The following is a 20,404-nucleotide window of genomic DNA, read 5'->3' as shown; positions in this document are numbered from 1 at the left end:
TATATACATTCAAAAAATTTGTCGCTTACTAGGTATTGCACTGGAGCAGCCGAATATCGACATCGAAATATGTACTGGATTTTTTTGAGTGAAGTTTTTGAGCTCGCGTCATGTCACTACTGAGTGATTAAAATTGATTTGTTAATATCCAAAATAGCTTCTTATCTTAAGAAGCGCGCTTACTGAACTGTCCTCTTAAGTCAATATAAGTAATGGTTTATTAAGTTCATTTTTGCTTGTGAAGCTTGCATTGAAATTATAAGTAAATGCAACGAAATGTTGCACAATTTATTATCATTCACTTTTCAAATAGATATAATTATCTATTGTAGACAAAATAGATATTGCTGGGTAGAGTGCAATAAAACATGCTTAATGTAATTCTTTTTGTTATGATATCAAGTGACAGAATGAGCAAGTTGTGCACGTGGAGGTAAGCACACTATCCATAACAGTTGCAGTGCCGCTCAGAGCTTTAAATTGGAAAAAAATGTGGGGGTAAATAAAGACAAGTCTCATGTGTCCTTTCAAAACCGAAACACATTAAGAGTCTATGCACACGACATATTATATACGCGCCGCAGACGCGCAGTAGACGCACGTATGTATCGCGCATTTTGATTTATAAGAGATAGTTTTAATTCTAGTTTTGTTTATTAATTTCAGTTAGTTTTTGAAATGAAGCAACTACATGAAATTCTAAGTGTAAACCCAGTGGAGTATTTAAGCTTCTTGCTTGCAACGCGATGTCTGCGCGCGTTTGAATCGATTCACTACAGCGGGTCTCCGGCGCGTATACGTGCAGATAACGCGCGTTTACGGCGCCGTAAACGCGCGCTCGTGAAACGCGCGTTGTCGGCGCATGTAAAATACGCCGTGTGCATCTCTAAGGTCACATTACTTCATTTCTGTAATTGTTTTGAAAAAAGTCTACAGAAAAATGAACTCAAATACCAATGGCATGAAATCGAATATCAAATCGACACCAGCAACACTACGCTAACTTAAAAATGCAACTTTTCACATAACTTTTAATTTTCAGACATATAGTAATGATTTTTTACTACATTGTTACTCAAAGATTATAAAACATTTATGATTATTACTTTTACTATTAGGTACTTTCTTTTAATTTAATTTAAATTAGCTGAATAATTTGCTATTAAAAACGCAAATTCGACAAAATTCGAGTTAGGGTAGTGTTAATTGCTGGTGTAGAAGTGAAACACCAATACTTTGTTGCACATTACAAAGCAAAATAAAACAAGTAACAGAGCAGGTTAAATATTATTATGGAACATGTTTCCTTACTTCCAAACAGTGAACAAAGTACTTCCAATCCATGTCTTGCTTACTAGACTGAAAGTTGAGAAAAAAACCACAACTTGTAAAATTTCATAATCATCTCAGACATACTACAATTGCTAAGAATATTTTTGTAAATTTTTTATCATATATGGACTACCAGGGCTGGTTGTCAAAATGCATTAAAATGTTACAGGGTATGGAACAAATCAAATCATGGTACACAAGGCACACATACAACAAATATAATTAAAAGAAGTTGAACATTTCTCTAAGATTGTATATTTATGTATATTGGTTATATATGCATGTGTATTTAGTAATGTCTTCTTTTGTACCAAATCATTGGGGATAGTACAAATCCGCGTATGTAGTATTGGTAAAGGGCACGTATCTGCACCAAACCAAATTTCACGGGATGGGAATTTAACATTATTACTTTGTTATTTTAATGGCTACGACTTTTTTGTATAGTAAGCATTAATTTGGGTGCTACGACATTTACGCGGTTTTGATTTGGCCACTAAATGACCGAAATGGAAACTCATAATCAAATGCTAGTTACGCATAATTGCACTTTACTATTTTAACTTTTTTTTCATGGTTTATTATTGGTGTGCATCACCATTTCACAATTTTGTTATCGTATTTTGAGGTTAACTATGTCAGTGACACAATGATCATATATTCACCAAAAAAATTTATTATAAATTTTAATTGTGTAAGTATATTATTGTTTGTAACCAAAATATATTTAAAAAATTATGATATTTATCACCAGCTCTCCCGTTTTATATTATAGCGGCAGTTCACAAGAATTTACAAGAAACCACTATTTTTCACTTGCCACATGTCTTCATATAAGATTTTATACTTAATATACAAGCTGTAAACTTATCTGTAGTAAATTGAACAGCATTATTTACATTTGGTTCCAATACAAACACCATAAAAAGAATTACAATATAAGTATCATTGCATATGTAACCACACCAACCAAGAAAAAACTTTCATGCAACTCTAAAACAAAAGTGCCACAAACTAAAACACACAATAACTTGCTTGTCAAATATCATATCTGCTGTCTATGTGGCCTATTTATCTGCAAATATATATAAACAGTTATTTGTGTCAGAATTCACAATTATACTCTTGTGAACATATTCATTCTGTTGAGATAAGACAGGACTTAAGGACCTTACACAATATAAGGGCAATACGTATTATGATAGTTTTGGTGTAATTGCATTTCTAGTTACAAAACCACATGACTGAACAAACAAATTGTGCGCTTGATGGTAAGCAACACACCTGTCCATAATACTTGTACTGCCAATCTGAGGACCATTGCCACTGCGTCCGTCACCCTGAGACATAAGTTAACAAGCCTCAAGTGGCTGTAATTTCACCAACACCCTTACCCTCCAAAACTGGAATGCAGTAATGCTCACATTACGGTAAGATGGCAGTACTTTGCTGGACAAACTCTTTCACAAGGAGTTCTACTTCTTATAATATAAATAATCTATCAATATTTATGCATATTTACAGCTGATAATTAGTAGTATTAAATGTACATGCTTATAATAGATCTAATGCTAAATTAACATTGCAGAATTACCTTAAAAAGAAGAAAATGATATGATAAATGAATGGCAACACACACTTCGGCCATATATAGAGATACGACAGTACTTGGAGTCCGGGCATGCCAGACAACGCCATATAAAAATTTTGGCGGATCTACAAAGTTACAAAAAAGTCAACAGACGAACAAGCACGAACAGCTACGTACAAAAACAATGTACTATAAAGCTGAAAATGACTATTTATGAAACAGTTGCGCAATAATTGATCGAAAATCATCTACAATGATCAACTGGAAAATTACGATTAGAAATATTACCTGGTTTCAGTCGTATTTAATTTCAATTCACTACCCATTTGGACACTGATAGTTTTAGAACTAACATATCACGTATATAGCCAATTTGTAAATAATTTATAGATTATCAAGTGAACTCGTACTCCCCAGATCAAAGCGTAAAACAAAATGCTAAAAAATTTTGTGCATGCTCAATTAAAAAGATGTCAATGTCATTGTCATTGTCACATTTGACATAAAGGTCAGTGTGCGTTCGCATTCAATAAGTAAATAACCAAAACTGTCAGATTTTTTACCTTTTGTATAGTAAGATTATAAACTCTTTTCTTCTATTATACTAAAGCCATTGATAATTAGAATAAGTCAATGATTAGAATGTACTTTTTTTCTTATTAGGTTAAGCGGCAATTTTATTTACATACCCTCATAAAATATGCGAAACAAAATAAAAAAAATAGTACTATACATTTCGAACAGTTCTGTACTCAATTTTTTATTCTTCTCACGGTCGTAGTATTTTTACCCAATGATAGATGTTGATTGAACTTAAATAGAACTACATACTTTAAACATTTAAAACTTAAATAAAAACTCAAAAGACTTCGTTTCACAACTATTTCACACTTACGTACATAAATTATTATACATACTTAAATAAGTATTGTGTTATATGTATACGATTACCATGACGATATTAGACAAAACACAGCTGCTTTCAGACACAGCAAATACAAAAAAAAGATTCATCTAAGTTTTAACACTAATCGGCTAAAATGCAAATATCATCAGCTCAGCCGGTGTTTAAGTTGGAACTCAATCATAAAGTAACGCCTGGCGTAGTGACCATTGCAAAATACGATGGCACCCATCCATGCCTCACTGCATGCGCTGGTTACGACAAAGTACTTGTTAAAAAATTCATTTAAAGTTATACTTAACAATCATTCCAATAAGTGCACACTTTGCGAAAGTCCAATTTATTTAATGTGTGATACTAGGTACTGCTATGGAACGCCTACGCAAATTATTATAGCAATTCTTAGTACAAACGTAGGTTTGTCGTATGATTTCAGTTGAAATAAATACGTCTTCTTTCTAATTAATTTATCTGCAGATAATAATCTATCACCCTCACGGTGGCGTAGTCGGCGGTCGAGCGCAACGTTCGCAGGCGCACAGCGAGGTGTCCGAGCTGAACCTCAGCCAGGCTGTGATCGCGCTCGCTGCTGGCCCTTTGCGCCCTGATAGCACCAGAGACATGCTGCTAATTGGATCCCCTACTCAGATTTTAGGTAACGGATTAGGACTGATCTGTCTGCAAACACCTTGATTCATTTGCACTAATATTCCCATTTTAGGAAGCGCTTGCAATTAATAAGTGAATGATCCTGTATGATCCACGTATAATGCTTTATCTGGGCAGAATATGAAGCGAGTTTACATGAGAGATAGTCGAATTAAATTAGTAACATCTATTTGTTTTCAGCTTACGACGTCCACGATAACACAGATCTATTCTTCAAGGAAGCACCAGACGGTGTTAATGTAATAATATCGGGTAGTTACGGTAAACGGCACGAGACACTTGCCATTGTTGGTGGTAATAGCTCAGTTCAAGGTCTTAACTGGGAAGGCACTGAGGTTTTCTGGAATGTTGTCGGCGGAAAGATTTGTTCTATGATTGCATTTGATTTCGATAAGGATGGGGAAAATGAGGTAAGAATATACATATACGAAGGTTATGCCAAAAGAACTTAGATACTCTATAATAACTTGTTTCATACTGGCAAGTTATACACCGTCGTAAAGCCAGGTTATTTGCTAATAAATTTGAAAATGGAACACGTCTTAAATCAAATTCTTTTTTATTTTATTTTTTTGGAGCTATCTCGACGTGATTTTCGTGTTATGATTTATTATGACTACAAAAAAGGTTTAAATCCGCAAGAATGTTTTGAACTTTTAGCCACAACTCTTGGTGATACTGCTTGTTTACGAGCTAGAGTTTTCAATTGGTTTGCTGAATTTAAAAGAGGACGGGGAAGTTTTGAAGATGAGGCGAAGTCAGTTCGGCCGCCAACCGCAGTTACTCAAGAAAACGTTCAAGCTGTCGAAAAAGTAATTCGTGAAAACCGACGAACTACATATGTAGAGCTTGAGCAAGAACTGGGCATTGGAAACTATTATTCACGGGCAACTGTCCCTCCATAAGCGTTGTTCGAGATGGGTTCCGCACAAACTTAACGATGAGCAGAGGGATGAAAGAACCCGTGTGGATTGGTGCAAATGTATGATAGATAAATTCGACCCTGGCGAGAAAAAAAACGTTTGTGATATACTGACAGGTAACATGGTTATATAACTATGATCCTGAAACAAAGCAACAGTCCACTGTATGGTGCTTTGATGATGAGCCGACGCCAACGAAATGTCGTCATATACACGAAGCACACAGAAACTTTTTAATCTGGATGTCGGGACACATTTGCTACTGTGGTGCTAGAGGATCAATGGACAGTTAACTATGAATGGTATATAACAGTTCATCGAGTATATAACCAGAAATAGTGACTAAATAAGAGCCATATATTCTTGGTAACACATTAGTGATACAGCTCTTATAAAACCACAAGCCAGGCAGCTATCAACGAAGGGGATGAAAAAACCTCGTGTACCTGTCTCTGAAGTTGCAAAACCACAGAGGCAGACGGCCCGGTGCGACGATGACGGCTTCACAAAGGTGGAGAAGAAGAAGAGGAAGCCCACCAGCCGTAACCTGTGCGGCACTGCACCGACAGGGTCCAACTTTTTGCTGCGTCCGGCAATCCCGACAACGCTGCTGTACCTGTCACGCCTGCATTACTCCACGAAGTCTGAGGAGATAGTGGAGTACATCAGGTTGAAATCCAAATACACCCTGAGGGTCGAGCGGTTGGAGTCCCGCCACTACGTGAACTTTAATTCGTTTGTGGTGAGAGTGCCGACCGAACATCTGTCGACCTTCATGAAGGAGGAGTTCTGGCCGAAGGGTGTCCTATACCGGCGATTCCGTGGCCGGTTGCCTGACACCAGATGGCGCCACACGTCGCCGACAACCTAAATACGTGTTAAATTAGTAATTAGTGTTATATTATATTGTTATGTATGTTAGTCTGTAAGGTATGTATCTATGGGTCTCAGTAACCTGAATATAAATAAATAAATAAATAAAAAATAAAATAAAATAAATGAAATATAGACAGGCCAACTACTGACCTGTGTGTACGTCTCCGTATATCCCAAAAAATATTCTATATTTATTGTAATAAAGATAATATCTCTAACAATGCCGCGCTGTTCTATTCGGTGGTGTGGGAAAAACAGCAAAACATCTAATTACAAAACAAACGGAATCACATTTCATCGGTAATTAAATATTAAATATGTAATTTTGCAATTTTCGTCCATTGTAGCAAAGCTTAAGTTAACTGGTCGATTTGAAGTGAAACAGTTGACGACACCCGTCAATTGTTTCGAACTCGGGCTAGCCAATCGGAGAGCAGTTGTCACAGTAACGATATGGCAGAATAGTTTTCAAATAAATTAAATGACATTTCGTCTCTATGTCTTATATTCTCGATGTAACAGTTTGTGCCCCAAAAGTCTTGTCAGCTTGGTGTGACAAGCGGCCGAAGTCTGGAATTCAGCACCTCCTCTGGCATCACGACAATGCCACTCCGCACACTTCTGCTAGAAAACTCGACTATTTTCATTAAAAAAATGTACCTGTCTCACCCGCCATATTCCCCTGACCTAGCCTTGTGATTTTTACCTCTTTCCAAAAATTTAAGAAAAATGAAAAGGCAAGCGGTTTGAAAACAAAGAAGATGCCTTGGCTGCTTATAACTTGAAGATTTGTGAGATATCTAAAGAAGATTGGTCATCGATATTTTCCAAGTGGTTTAGACGAATGGAAAAGTGTATACGTGTTCATGGTGAATATTTTGAAAAAATCGGTACCTGTAATAAGGAATAAATTTTATAATTTTTGGAAATCTTATTTCTTTTGGTATGACACTCGTAGGTACATAACGAAATTGTAATTAATTTTTAATTACTACTTTAGTCTCTAATCACTTTGCAAATTGTTCTCGTAAAGCTCATAATCGGTTGCGAAGATTCTTTTATCCGGGTGCTGAAGAATAACCAGTTCATAGTTGAGTTGCCAGAGACTGGATCAGTCTTATGTCTATCGCCTATCACTGACGTGCGATTCGCGTATGGCTTGGGTAATGGAACTATTGGAATTTATGAAGAAGGAATACGATTGTGGAGAGTCAAAGCAAGTAATCTGTCTGAAATGTTTGTACAATTTTCAACGCAACAAACTTATCGAATAATCACCATTCTATTTTCGTAGTCGAAGCAGAACGCTCTTTCCCTGCAATGGTCAGGCGAGACTTTGGCTTGCTGTTGGGGCAATGGCCGAGTGGATTGGCGTTCAGGCGCCACGGGAAAAGTCTTGCGGCGTGTCCAAATGCGGTCTGCGGCCGCTGCCATGTTACTCGCTGATTATCGTTCTGTGGGTGCTCCAGACCTTGTTTGTGTTTCAGATAAAGGGGAAGGTTGGTTTTAGCTGCTCCTTAGAGAACTTACTTTGTGCTACTACAATACAATAACCCGTTCTCTCTTACGTTATTATGTACCAGTCTCATAGAATATTTTAAACGTCTATTTACCTACTTTCTGCAGTTCTCGGTTACACCCCATACCAAGAAGCAACAGGTTTCAACGCTGCCAAGAAAATGTCTTCAGAGGAAGATAGAGCGGCTATCACAGAACTGTTTAACAAGAAACAAGCGTTGATGATTGAGTTGCAACATTACGAAGCGAACTTTAACTCGGCTAGTGGTTCTACGAGTGTTGAAGACCGATCGTCGACGGCTATGCCCACCAATACGAGACTGCAAGTTGCTGTTACGCCATCGATTGATGAGGTCAGTAAAGACCGCTTGCTTATACGATTTAGGTATTTTGAGTTCCTTTTGTACTTGGTTCCTTAAATCTAGTTATTAGGTACGTAAACGTGGTGATGCAGAATGGGACAAGTGTATGGTAATACACTTGTCCCACAAATGACATTATCGATTTGCATTGTGAACCTGAATTTTTTAAGTTGCAGGCAACCCTGACCATGTACTTAATAGTATATATACCTACTTACATGACATCACACAACAGGGTTCTCTAGAACTAGCGATAACAACAACAAACGAGACTATAGTTCGCGCTGCACTAATTCTGGCTGAAGGCGTGTTCGAATCTGGCGAGACGCTGGCTCGTCATCCCACACCTACGCAGCTGCGATCTCTGCTGCAGGTTTCTCTGCGGCCGCCCAGGGATGTGCCCATTGACGTACACATTAAGGTATTTCAAATTTAAAGTGTCTAGATATCTTGGTTGAGCTTTTATTTAAAAAATATTTTATATACATACTATAGTAGTGGTATACACAAATCTCGCGATTATTTAAAAGTTAAATCCAAGTAGCTAGAAAGTTTAATATCGCATTCATATTATTAGGTCTAATGACCTAATTCAAATCAAAGTATCCAAAGAGCAGCTGTAACATAAATTCAAAAACAAAAGTGTTTTGGTATACTTACATGTTGACGATCATTTACATTGAGATGGTTTTTTGAGTTGAATGTGCTAGAATTAAGTATCTAACAAATGTGTCACAGATAATTATATGAAATTGTTGTTTAAAGTTTTATAAAGTTATGAGAATATTTTATACTGCATGGTTTGCATTAATATTTGTAGCCGCCAGACCCAAGTAGAAGATGTAGAGGATCTCGACGAGCTCGTAAAATTAAAGACGATTTAAGTTGACTGTAATATCCCGGCAATAGGTTACGGTTTACAGGAGTAGTGCGATTAATCGCTTGCTTTGGAGGTTTCTTATGAAAGTACAATTCTAAAGTGAACGTGCTTTTTGACGTTTTTTTTATTTCGTACAAAAAGTTCGTTAAGTGGTAAGGATGAAATAATATGTATGTGGTGTTAGTTGATTGTTTCAAAATAGAACCCCCGGCCTACGTATTGAGCCGTTGCCGAGCGTTTAGTTACTGTTTCGAAAGTTATATTAAATTTTATTACAAAAACTCTGTTGCGTTCGCAACATATTAAATTAAAATTGATTGATGATTTTACCATCTCAGTTATTTTGAAAAGAAAAAACTAATATACACGATTTAGATACGAAAAAATAGTTTCATTTCAATTTGTAACAATCGCGAGAACCAGGCTGGTTCCAGAGCAGTGCGGATTTATCAGCAGACCGTCCACGCGGGGCACCGGAGCGGAGCAACACGTGTGGCGTTGGACAGTGACGCGGATTGCTCCGTATGGAACACGCTCCGCGTGACTCCGCACAAGTCACCTGTCTTCCGTGACTTACCGCACTAAATTAAATACTCGATTCAGAGCACTGCGGATTCTACGCATGCGGATGACCCGCAGGTGGACAGTCCGTACGCACAGTTGTGAATAAGGATTTGATATATTTTATTCTTTTCATTCTAGGCTTTAGTGGGTTATGCAGACAGTGAACAGTTTCATATATTTGAACTGACGAAACAGCTACCAAGGTTTGCCATGTACACTTTAACACTCCCTCCCCTGGAAATAAGCAAACAAACTAGATATGTGACATTCAAAATAATGGAAAGAGTACAGAGAATTTGCATTTGGATCAACCAGAACTTTCTACTAGAAGATGATGTTGAACTGGAAACTGAGGACACAAAGGAGCTTCATATAAGCTTTACTTGCTTAAGAGATAGATCCAGGCTGGATATGGATTTTGGAGCTGATGGTCAAGTCAAGATAAGTACGCCAGATATACGGCTGGCTGGAGATTTAATACAGAGCTTGGCTACTTACTTGAATTTGGGTGACTTGCAGGTAAATCTTTTTATTGTGAAAGTGACTGCTCTAACTATTACTTTATGGAAATCAGTCAAATAAGTAATAATATCTATTTTATATGCTCTATAAGACACACAGATTACTTAATAAATTGAGGGTTTACAATGAAAGAAAGAAGTTGCATCTTAAACTTATTATTTCTCACAAAATTAATACATGTAAACTTTAATTCTAATTTCTCAAATTTTACTGACCATATAGTTCAACAAAGCCAACACACTTGATTGGGTTGAAGAAGAACATATTATTATGTGGAGGCTCACGCTGACTGACAGCTTTTACCACCTCTTGGCCAATCACTCCGCCTACAACTGCTGCAGAACATGCTACAGTGCCAAATACATCAGTGAGCAAAGCATCAGTAATAAAGTTTACTGGTATTGACAGCTCTTGTACAAGTTCATCTCGCATTTTCAAAAGAAGTGCAGTATCTGCCTTCCTTTTTGCTGGGTCTGGGTTACGATTCTGTTCATCTCTAAACCGCTGAAGGATCTTTAAAACAAAATACGAGGGGTCCCCACGGCGCGAGCGCAATCTGGACCGCATTTCGGGTTTCGACCAATCTACTGACAGAGCATTTTGTAGTGGAACGTAAATAGCGCGACGTTTAACAGTAATGGTTACAGTTTCTCGTGCATTCTTTTCAGTATCGTCAGCTGCCCGTTTGACAGCTTTGTGTTGAACAATCTCCTCTGAATATTCGTGGTCCACGAGATCGGCGAACATGTAACCAAAGGTGCCCCACACGTCGCCGCACAGGAATTTCTTGTTGTTGTCGCGACAAGCGTTGTTTATGCGTTCGAGTTGTTCTTGCTTAAGTCCTGTTGCGCAAACAATGTCAAATTCTGCAAAGAAGCTATCCGGAAGGTCGTCAACACCTCTAGTTTCCGACGTAACGTCCACCATTGGGTTCAATGCTCTTGCCCTTTGCAATGAAGCTTCGGCTCGGTTCTCGCCAATTTTATCCGGTGGTGCCAAGAATTGTGAATACTGATCAATTTCTTTGACTTTTTCATTGTCTAGCAAGCAAACACTCTTCACTCCCGACAAAATTACATTTTTTGCGATCTCAGCACCAAGACCGGAGATGCCGATGATTAACACTTTAGAAGCGCGCAATCTTTTTTGAGATTCTAAGCCCCATAGCCGAATTTGACGGTCGTACTGTTCTGCTTCCGCTTCGGATAATTCGACATCATTGTTTTCAACCATTTTATTAGCAATTGTCTTGAATTATTATTGAAAATTTCAATAAACACCGCACATTGGAATTATTAATTTGAGTTTGACAGCTCCCACGCCGGTCGGTATGACATGACGCCATTTCGAATAGAGTTACTATGTTGTACGCATTCACATATTTCACCATGAAGCTATCGGTAGTTATTACCGGTTGTAAACGTCTCTATTTCCATAGACAACATAATTTTTGATTCGCTCTGGGCCTTTTTGAGGGAAAAGTGTCGTTTTTATTTTGACTTTCAATTATTTTGTGAAATCTAGTTTAAAGTGGAATAGCATAGTGCTATCGTGCCTTAATCGAAGATTCAATTATTTTGTGAAATCTAGTTTAAAGTGGAATAGGATACTGCTATTGTGCCTTAATCGAAGATTAAAGCGAAATTATGCGAATCTCGAAATAAAATAACCCGTATCGGCCCGTTATAAGGAATCCCGAGTCAATCCAAGCACGCCGTCTCAAATTGCCTATCCTCTTTGTGGCGGCCATATTTACAGAAACATAATTAAACGAAGACATGGCTTAAAGGACTTGTATCCAAGCCAAAATGATTAATAAAAAAATACAACAATTTTAAATCCAATATTGTGGCGCCATTTTACAAAAAAGTTTACACAAAACATTAATACTCAAAGGGTGAAACTAGGTTAGATCCGAGCAATAAACTTTTATTTAAAAATCTTCCTTCGAGTTTCAAGCAAAGTGCATTTGGTTTCAGTCCGTGGCCCAATTTCCAGAAATAGAAGAGAAACTGCGACAAGAAATGGAAGTCGCGTCGCAAGTGGGAGAAATGAGATCTCGTTTAGCGGCAGAAACTGCCGAAAGGGCACAGTTAATCACTGCGTTGTTGCCGGCTGCGGAAGATGCAGCTAATTACGATCTGTACATTGTGTTAAAAATATTTTAAATACTTGCATTTCTGTGCATGCTTGTGTGCTAGAATGGTAGTAAAATAGCAGTTTTTGAAGTCTACTAAAGTGAACCATTTTATATTTTACTTAACAATAGCATTAACAAATTTTTCCTTTCGTACTTAGTTCCTAATTTGAAACGACTTTAAAACAGACTGTTTTATAACTTAATTTCTCTCATCTGTTGAATCTATTATGATTGTGGTGGTTACCTTCACAGGAAAGAAATGTTAAATCGCTACAAAGAAGTAGTTATGCTGAACGAAGAGTTGCTTACCGGGTGTCACATTAGACGAGCTACTCAAGAACAAGCAGTCACGGCGCTCAAGAGCTTGCACACATTGTTACAACACGCAGCTAGACTCCGAGGTAACGAAATTGACTGATAACATTACAAATATGGAACTAAAATTTAGTAAAATAACTAATTTTTAAAGCTTCCCATTCACTATCACACTATTTAATATAATTAAAGGTGAAATCAAATTCAAAACATTCCACGACTGTTCCATACAATGTTCATATTATTATACTTAGATTTAATTAGTGGTAAATATACTGTTGTTATACTTACAGAAGTTGTGCGCTAGAAAAAAAAAACAATTTTTAGGAAATGAAACTATTTTTCCGGATTTAAATCACGTATATTTGTTTTTTCAAAAAAAACCAACGTTTCGGGCCCTTTACAGGTCCCATGGTCACGGTTGACTGCGGTGGTACAGTCTAGTATAACTAGTTGATGACTGTACCAGCCTAGTATAACTTGAACAATCCGTTTATACTATAGGGTCTAAAATTTTTTGGCTCAGCACCCAACCACTCCAATAATTAAATGACATTTTTAATAGTAATATAACACAAAAAAATCACAAGGTAAAAAATTATATGTATATGTAGTGTAGTTTATACAATTCAGGTTTTTTTTCAAATGCAGTTACTTAAAACTAAGAACTCGATAACCTAATTTTTATTACCACAAAACCTACTCTTATTATTGTGTTGGGAATTTAGTAATATTTTCAACTTTGTATTCAAGAATTCTGTATGAGTGTTGTATGGAATAATGTTTTTTGCATATTTTATATATTCATACAGAAGGGTACTATAATCCCTTGACCAATTAATTAAGGATTGAAAAAAAGTTTTGTGTTTGTCACTGAAATAAAAACGAGTTTTTTTAAAGTGGATTAATGTTTTTTTTTAAAGTGGGAAAATACAGCAAAGCAGTCGTAGCCGCGAGCAGGAAGGCAGTTCGCGATGACAACATTGAAGCTCTCATTAAAATCCTGCAAGTCGGGGGAGGCGATTCATGAACTTTGACAATGTGTTTATATAAAAATAATTTATTAATGTATTTCGTTAACAACTATGATTATGAACAATTTACTATACATTAAATGAGCAACATCCAATTTACGGTCTTATTGTTCGTAGTGTAAATTACTTAACTAATTTCAATAATTCACTAAGCAGTTAAAGAAAATAAAAAAAACAACTTTTTAAATAAATGAAAGTCACTCATTTATTTAAAAAGTGACAAGGGCAACGTTACATTTGCTGTAAATTCTGGTTAATATTGTTAACTACACAGTGATCTGCTTAGTGGCATAATGTACGTCATCAACACTAACATTAAGTAAAAGCCTCGGTTCAGCCGGTTTTGGCTCCAACAGTATTAACCGCAGTGCAGCCAATCGCGCGCATATCGCGTGAGCTTGCGCGGGAGTAGGCGCGCGGATTTGAGTCGCCGACCTATACGGACGCCCGTCCAGAGCCACTATGGCCGAGGCTGTCATCAGAGCTCGGGATAGTGTGGTCTCATCTGAACCTGTTCTTTCTACCTGTAGTTCGAAATGCGAGATTATTAGGAATACTATTATAGTTAACAACTGAAGTTATCATAAATGTATTCTAATTTGGAACTGTTCTTTAGAAGTTATAGCAAAAAAAAAAATCATAAAATATTTAAAAATCTATGCTAAGTTGAAGTTTTTCTTCTTCTTGGCTTGTCACGATAAGCGTTTCAGCCACTTACAAAGTGTTTTTGACTAAACTAAACTTGTTCTCAAAACGAGGAAACATTTTATCATAGTAATGAAATTTGGAAACAGGATGGAAAGTTGCAAGTTTGTACAACAGCTTTAAGGCCCCATATGCAGACGATTCCTCGTTTCGATTTCCATTCGATTATCGTCACGATAATCGTATCGGTCTGTCGCTACTCTCCTGGTTTTCTAGGTAATCTTTAACAACATAAACATACACTATCGATTCCTCGTTCGGTCAGTCTGAAACGCGCAACGATCGTGAAGACTGATCGCACCGTATATGGGAGCGTTTGTCGTTCACTTGCTGGTAAAGAAACTGTGCTTGAGTGTGGTTACCTCAGCGGCGACGGCGCGTAGCATCAGCCTCTCCGCAGGTGCGCAGGCCTGTATGGCCGCGACGGGGGCTCCGGCCGCCGCTTCGGCCAGCGCCTGCTGCACGTGCGCCAGTGCCGCACCGCCAGGGCCAGCCAATTCCAGCGCACGACTGCAGAGAGCTAACGCGCGGCGAGCGTCACCCGACACTGCTGCCACTTTCCTGGAATTTGTTTACATTATTTATCTCAGTGTATACAGCTCGTAAAGTTAGCAATAGCTTTATTAGGCGATCATGTCAGATATACAACAGCAGGTTCTTGGATGTGGATATTTTCTGTAATTCGTTGTCAACATTTAAAACTAAAATTAAACACTTGTTCTATATATTTATGATAGTCTTCTTGTGTGGTTAAGATTTGAACTGCATTATAAATAAAGGAAACCCTAGGTCTACTTTATACAGTGTTATTTTTTAAATGCTAACAATACTAACATCATAAACAATACAACAAAAACAAAAGTTACAAAAATAAACTTTTTAAGTTTTTGTTGTACTTGTGACACTTTTTAGATCTGTATTTGGTAGTAAGGTAGTTCAAGCGTGCAAGCTTCCTCCGCGCGATTACGTCAATATATTTATTTTTGTAGTCAGATCTGATGAATTATTAAAAGTCATGGAACAAAAGTTGTTTATGAAGTTAGTAATATAGTAATAATAATAATAAGGCGCACACACTCACAGCCCCGCACTAGAGAAACCATGTATCGCGGGTGCCATGGACATACACATACACAACCACAAATTACACCCAAACCCACGGGAGAAATAAATGTAGGCGATACAAATATTTCTCCCGGCCCGGGAATCGAACCCGGGACCTCTGCGTGGCAGTCCGGCATGATAACCGTTCGGCCACGGAGAGGATATTTTTGTTAATGTAACAATACTTTTATTTACCGATTGTTTGTTTCTTGAATAAATAAACAAAACATGAACCTAGCAATCAACTGTACAGCATCCGCAGTAACATTAGCTCCGGCCAGTCTCGTAGCCACGATGCACTGCAGCTGCGTGTGGGTATACGGCGGGAATGTAAGGCGCGTGAGACCTAGACGCGACGCCACGCGCGCAGCTAACGCTCGTTCAGGGAGATCCATAGTGTTGGCAACGGCTAGAACGGTAAGCAGCGCAGAGTTGTGCGCCGCCCATTCCATTATGCTGTATAGGACGTCTTGCCGACGCGTGCACAGAGCGTCCAACTGAAATCGAATAGATAATACATTTATTTAGCACAAATACAATCAGAAGCAAAACATTTACAATTCACAAAGTGGATATAACACAAAATCACATAGAACATACATGATTAATTTAGACACATTTATATAAAACACGTACTGTGAGTAATAAACAAACAAATAAAGTTTGTCCTGAAACGGCCCTGACTCAGCATAAATACTGTAGACTGAAAAGGCAAACAGAGCTGGTTTTCTGTCAGTACCATATGGTGAGCGATTGCAACCCAATAAGTCATGCCACCAAAGTGCATCACACGCAAATACATATACCTAACTCTAAAACTATTATGTATCAAATAAAAATATTGATGGTTCTATGCAAAGTTTATGAGGCTGTTCACTGACCTTTGAGTATTTTATTAAACTGTTTGTAACAAGTTCATCAGTGGGAAGTGTAGATAAAAATATATCGGACAATGAATATGTAGGTCATACCAAGTCTATTTCGGTAGCACATCGGTTTGCACTGTGGACGCTGAATCAGGAGGTCCCAGGTTCCATTCCCGGTACGATGCTCAGCTCATAGTACAGGGAATCCCCTAGTTTTAAGACTAGGTAATTGTTGTGGTTGTCTGGCATATTTTTATAGTTGTACCACAAGTTGCGGTAATTGAAAGTTATGCCATGTGTATTGAAATCGTACCTCATCAACAAGAAGTACTGTTGGCATCCTGCGAGGCCCAGGATTTGTAAATCGTTTCTCCAATAGGGAACATGCTTGTTCCCATACAACTGTTTTACCTAAAATATTAACATGTTTCATATCACATAATTATACAATTGCGGTCTCTCTAATATAAAGTACGAGATTAAGTAACAATGAATAAAGCTTCAGCTTGTATATGAATTCCAATTTGAAACGTTTCTATACCTGTGAGCTGTTTATATATCTGCACATAGGCCTGCCGCGGTTCCGCGATCCTCATGCCATTCACTTCCACCAGCTGGAAGTCGGGCAAGTCCACTTCTTCCTTCAAGAACTTGAGCGCAGTACACACTGTGGCTGTTTTGCCTGTACCTGGCACGCCTGATATGTACATGCAACTAGAAAATAAGAATTTCATCTTTTGGGTTGGTAGATCATTATTTTATATAAATGTATATTACATGTATGTATATACCAAAAAAGACTCTTTTTGAGTAGGTAAAATACACACAGTATTTGAAGTTGTTTGAACATTTTACAAGTATGCTGATAGTTCATAATAATCAAAGCTAAAAATATTTTTTATTATTTTTTAATTAATAGGTCTTGTTGAAACTTGTCAGTAAAACAGGGCCACAAGTTCAAAAAATGTTCTTTTTAAAACTAAGACTGTTGGCTCAACCATCTAAATAGAAATGTAGGTACTTGAAAATCCTACTGGACCCACTAGTGAAACAAATCAGTAGAACCTATAGTCCAAAACATGTATAATTTCATAGAAATAAATTTTGGTAGACCTAAATTAGATAACCTGAATTCATGGTTCATTAATATAATTGAAGATCAAGTAATTGAAGTTTTTGGTGTTATTTTACTTACCCACTAGTACCTTCCAATAATTTTGTTTTTACAAACGATAATATTTCTTCCAATTGGTGCTCTCTACCAGGAAGTGATTTGTTTTCTTTCAAGAATTCTGAAAGTAACAAATCTAAGTAAATCAGGAAGTATTTCAAAATGTCCATATAGAATGATCAAAGGATTGTACCATCAAGATTATCCAAAGAATGAGCTCTAGAATGAAGTGTAGGTGTCAGTTCACTAGTAACAATTCTTCTTGTGATGTTTCTCTTTGGAGTTCTTCCAGGTGTAGCCACTGATGTCCTGGGAGTTTTTGGAGTTTTAGGTGTCTTTGGAATTGGCTTAAAGTCATCATCGCTTTCTTCAGTGAATTTACGAACAGATTTTCTTGGAGTTCTTTTTACAGGTGAGGGATGTGGTTTGTCATAACTTGTAATAGGTTTAGTGACTCTAAGAGTTCTTTTAACTGGAGATAATTCTGGCTCTGCATAGCAAACAGGTTTCTTAATTCTACCAGATCGAGTAGTTGGGGTTTCTCCCTCATCATCAAATAAGAGTGTCTTTTTTGGTGTTTCATCATATGTTCTAGGTGTTGAAACTTTTCTCTTTGGCGTGGTTGACACATGTTGTCTGATGATTAAAGTAGGTAGTTCATCATCAGAGTTTTCCTTCAATTCCATTGATAAAATTTCTTCAATATTAGTTTTTGATAGTTGCCTGGAACTTTGCGGAGTCTCAGCTTTCTTTGGTGTCAACTTAGGTGTGTTTTTTTTAGGTGAATCTCTCTCAATCTTATCAGCTAATATGGCTCTTTTGAGCAGCAATTTTGTGCCATCATTCTTGCTGATGCTCCAGTTTTTTTCTGATATGGAAACTCTGCTCATTCTTTTGACTAAACTGCTTGGTGTTTTGGGTGTTCTCGGGGTGTTTTTAGCTGGTGTACTGAGTAACTCTAAGGCCTGTCTTTCCTGTTCCAAAACGGGTTCAATTTGTACTTTTCTTTTACTGATAGCCTTTAACCTATATCTACAAATATAGGTGTAATGGCCTGTCAGGTGCAATTTGGTGTCCTTTGTGAATGTGAGTGTGATGTTGCATTTTTTGAAGAAAGTCTCTATAGAGACATCTGTGTCGAAGGGTCGATGATCTTCTAGAACCTGAATGTAAAAGAATTTTTGTGGAAATCATCTGAGAAGCACTACCAGCAAAGCCTTCCCAAAACATTGAGAGTGATAGTAGTTAGCCCCATACCATAACAAGTTGATATTTCTTTTTGTTTGAAACAAGTGACCTGAGTGTCCTTGAAGTGGCCTTGTGGGCACTGGACGAGGAGGTCCCAGGTTCGATTCCTGGTCTACTTTTCTACTTTTACCAATTTGGAAAATAAACTTTTCTAAATTGGTTATAGTCTGGATGTTGTGGGTGGTATTAGTGAATTCTGTTGCTCTAGTACTCATAATACAGGGAATTCCCTACTTTAAGACCAATTGGTGGTTGTCTAGAGTATTATTTTGATCTAGATCTTAATATCTCGGGTGCTACTGGCCGCCGCATGCAAAAGGAACCCCCGATGGTAACACATCAACTTTGCTCGCAATGTTTCATATTGTATTGGTTTGGGAAAACATCAGCACGTACTAATTTATGACTAGCAATATTTACCTTTAATTGCAGTAAAAACTTGAAAAGGGTTTATTGTAAAACAAAAACACAAACAAAAAACAAAAATTAAACAGCATTACATACCTCTTTTTCCAAAAACTGTATGGGCTCAGTTTTGTTAAAACAAGAGGTAGGCAAGTCACCAGGCCTCGAGTACCACTGCACGCGGGCCCTGAACGGATCGCTGCTGTTGGTGGTGTCTTCGTAAAGCGCAATAATACGTGCCGCATCGCAACCGCCTTCAGTGTCTGGTTCTGCCGAATCTGCATTCGATATCAAGACAAAATCACCAATTTCACCAACAATATTCTTAAACTGGAACTTCCTATAACAAATTAACTCGTTTTAGTACATAATATTTTGTTATAAAAACTAAAATAATCTTAGTAACGGTTACCTACTTGTAGTATCGAAAAGTTATGCAACTTTTTTGTTCGGGAATTATTTCTTCACCCAGCCATGTTACTGTTGCACTAATTTGCTTTTTTCTTGGCATTTTGCTAGCAAAATTATATAAAATTTAAAAGAAATAAAAGTTTTAGGTTATATCAAATTTGTTGTTGTTGTCGGTGAATGTGAATTTTTCGCGCTAAATTATTATTAGTATTTTTTAAATACTTTTGGCTTGGATACAAGTCATCAGAATATTTGCTATCATAGTTTTAAATTCTAATACATTATGTTTGCTATTTCTCTTAAATATATTAGTTCACTTATTTGGGGTTTATTAAATAGTATTTTAAGCAGTGGGAGTCAATAGTTATGTTTCCTTTCACTTAAATCACATTATCTTCTATCACTTTGAACAATAACTTTGAATTCGTACAATGGAATTTTCAGGATAAAGTAATTTGGTTTAAAATAAGGAATATGGTTCTAACTTTTTTCATCACTATTTCTTTCTTCGTTTTTTTTTTCATAATATACTGAAAATAAAAGTAATCCTTGTAAAAATTGTACTCATAACTACAAAAATCCGCCATTTTTTCACGCTAAATTAATCGACTTTTTGCACTATTGCTGAGATGTATACAATCGAGATTTTGTGCAAGTTTACCGATTTTCAAAAGGTTTGTTAAGGCAGCTACAATAAGAAAAATAGAACTTGACTAAAGATTAAAAAGCTCTTCGTGAATAAAAATTAAATGTCAATGTCATAAGCATGTTGTAGGTTGGGCTGTATGGCATTATGCCAAAGCCGTTAAAACTCTACATGTTGTAGGTTATGGTCAGTACATGTGTTTTTGTGTATTTTTGTGA

At 37.1% G+C, this 20,404-nt stretch overlaps 4 protein-coding genes across 6 annotated transcripts in view; 1 reads left to right on the top strand and 3 right to left on the bottom strand.

The window, feature by feature from the left end:
* Positions 1 to 2,410, bottom strand: part of LOC113231070 (1-acylglycerol-3-phosphate O-acyltransferase ABHD5) — a 56,606-nt gene extending 54,196 nt beyond the window's left edge. The window contains exon 1 of one of the 3 annotated variants that reach the window (XR_003310526.1): positions 1,312 to 1,335. Coding sequence is in view for 1 of the 3 variants with exons in the window: in XM_026465237.1 (XP_026321022.1) it covers positions 2,368 to 2,381 (14 nt within the window). In the remaining 2 variants the exon portion in view is untranslated. Of the gene's footprint in view, positions 1 to 1,311; positions 1,336 to 2,367 lie in introns of those variants that run through there. The other 2 variants (XM_026465237.1, XM_026465236.1) reach the window with 2 other exon arrangements.
* A 1,553-nt stretch (positions 2,411 to 3,963) lies between these two features.
* On the top strand, positions 3,964 to 13,655 carry LOC113230914 (Bardet-Biedl syndrome 2 protein-like). Its single transcript, XM_026465024.1, has 11 exons — positions 3,964 to 4,092; positions 4,305 to 4,482; positions 4,677 to 4,906; positions 7,329 to 7,511; positions 7,590 to 7,794; positions 7,922 to 8,166; positions 8,411 to 8,596; positions 9,758 to 10,138; positions 12,121 to 12,284; positions 12,534 to 12,682; positions 13,520 to 13,655. The coding sequence occupies exons 1-11, from the start codon at positions 3,964 to 3,966 to the stop codon at positions 13,624 to 13,626; spliced, it is 2,157 nt and encodes a 718-aa protein (XP_026320809.1). The 3' UTR covers positions 13,627 to 13,655.
* On the bottom strand, positions 10,287 to 11,389 carry LOC113230631 (SUMO-activating enzyme subunit 1). The gene has a single exon (XM_026464628.1). The coding sequence runs from the start codon at positions 11,372 to 11,374 to the stop codon at positions 10,349 to 10,351; it is 1,026 nt and encodes a 341-aa protein (XP_026320413.1). The 5' UTR covers positions 11,375 to 11,389; the 3' UTR covers positions 10,287 to 10,348.
* Positions 13,210 to 19,605, bottom strand: LOC113230913 (origin recognition complex subunit 1). The gene is made up of 9 exons (XM_026465022.1): positions 19,598 to 19,605; positions 19,229 to 19,469; positions 17,670 to 18,639; positions 17,501 to 17,597; positions 16,847 to 17,019; positions 16,619 to 16,716; positions 15,674 to 15,936; positions 14,698 to 14,896; positions 13,210 to 14,154 (listed from the first exon to the last, which is right to left on the bottom strand). The coding sequence occupies exons 1-9, from the start codon at positions 19,603 to 19,605 to the stop codon at positions 13,897 to 13,899; spliced, it is 2,307 nt and encodes a 768-aa protein (XP_026320807.1). The 3' UTR covers positions 13,210 to 13,896.
* Between the last annotated feature and the right edge of the window lie 799 nt (positions 19,606 to 20,404).

Source organism: Hyposmocoma kahamanoa, unplaced genomic scaffold, assembly GCF_003589595.1.
Source record: "Hyposmocoma kahamanoa isolate Upper Pololo Valley unplaced genomic scaffold, ASM358959v1 64, whole genome shotgun sequence".
NCBI lineage: Eukaryota > Metazoa > Arthropoda > Insecta > Lepidoptera > Cosmopterigidae > Hyposmocoma > Hyposmocoma kahamanoa.
Note: the sequence above shows the minus strand (reverse complement) of the source record. Positions and strands in the feature narration are given on the sequence as shown.

Excerpts from the sequence above, each read along its gene's own strand:
- LOC113230631 (XM_026464628.1), bottom strand. The coding sequence starts at position 11,374 with ATGGTTGAAAACAATGATGTCGAATTATCCGAAGCGGAAGCAGAACAG.
- LOC113230914 (XM_026465024.1), top strand. The coding sequence starts at position 3,964 with ATGCAAATATCATCAGCTCAGCCGGTGTTTAAGTTGGAACTCAATCAT. Across the intron at positions 4,483-4,676 it reads ATCCCCTACTCAGATTTTAG|CTTACGACGTCCACGATAAC; the intron begins GTAACGGATTAG and ends ATTTGTTTTCAG. Across the intron at positions 10,139-12,120 it reads TGAATTTGGGTGACTTGCAG|TCCGTGGCCCAATTTCCAGA; the intron begins GTAAATCTTTTT and ends ATTTGGTTTCAG.
- LOC113230913 (XM_026465022.1), bottom strand. Across the intron at positions 18,640-19,228 it reads TACAGTTTTTGGAAAAAGAG|GTTCTAGAAGATCATCGACC; the intron begins GTATGTAATGCT and ends TTTTACATTCAG. Across the intron at positions 14,897-15,673 it reads GCTGTACAGTTGATTGCTAG|GAAAGTGGCAGCAGTGTCGG; the intron begins GTTCATGTTTTG and ends AACAAATTCCAG.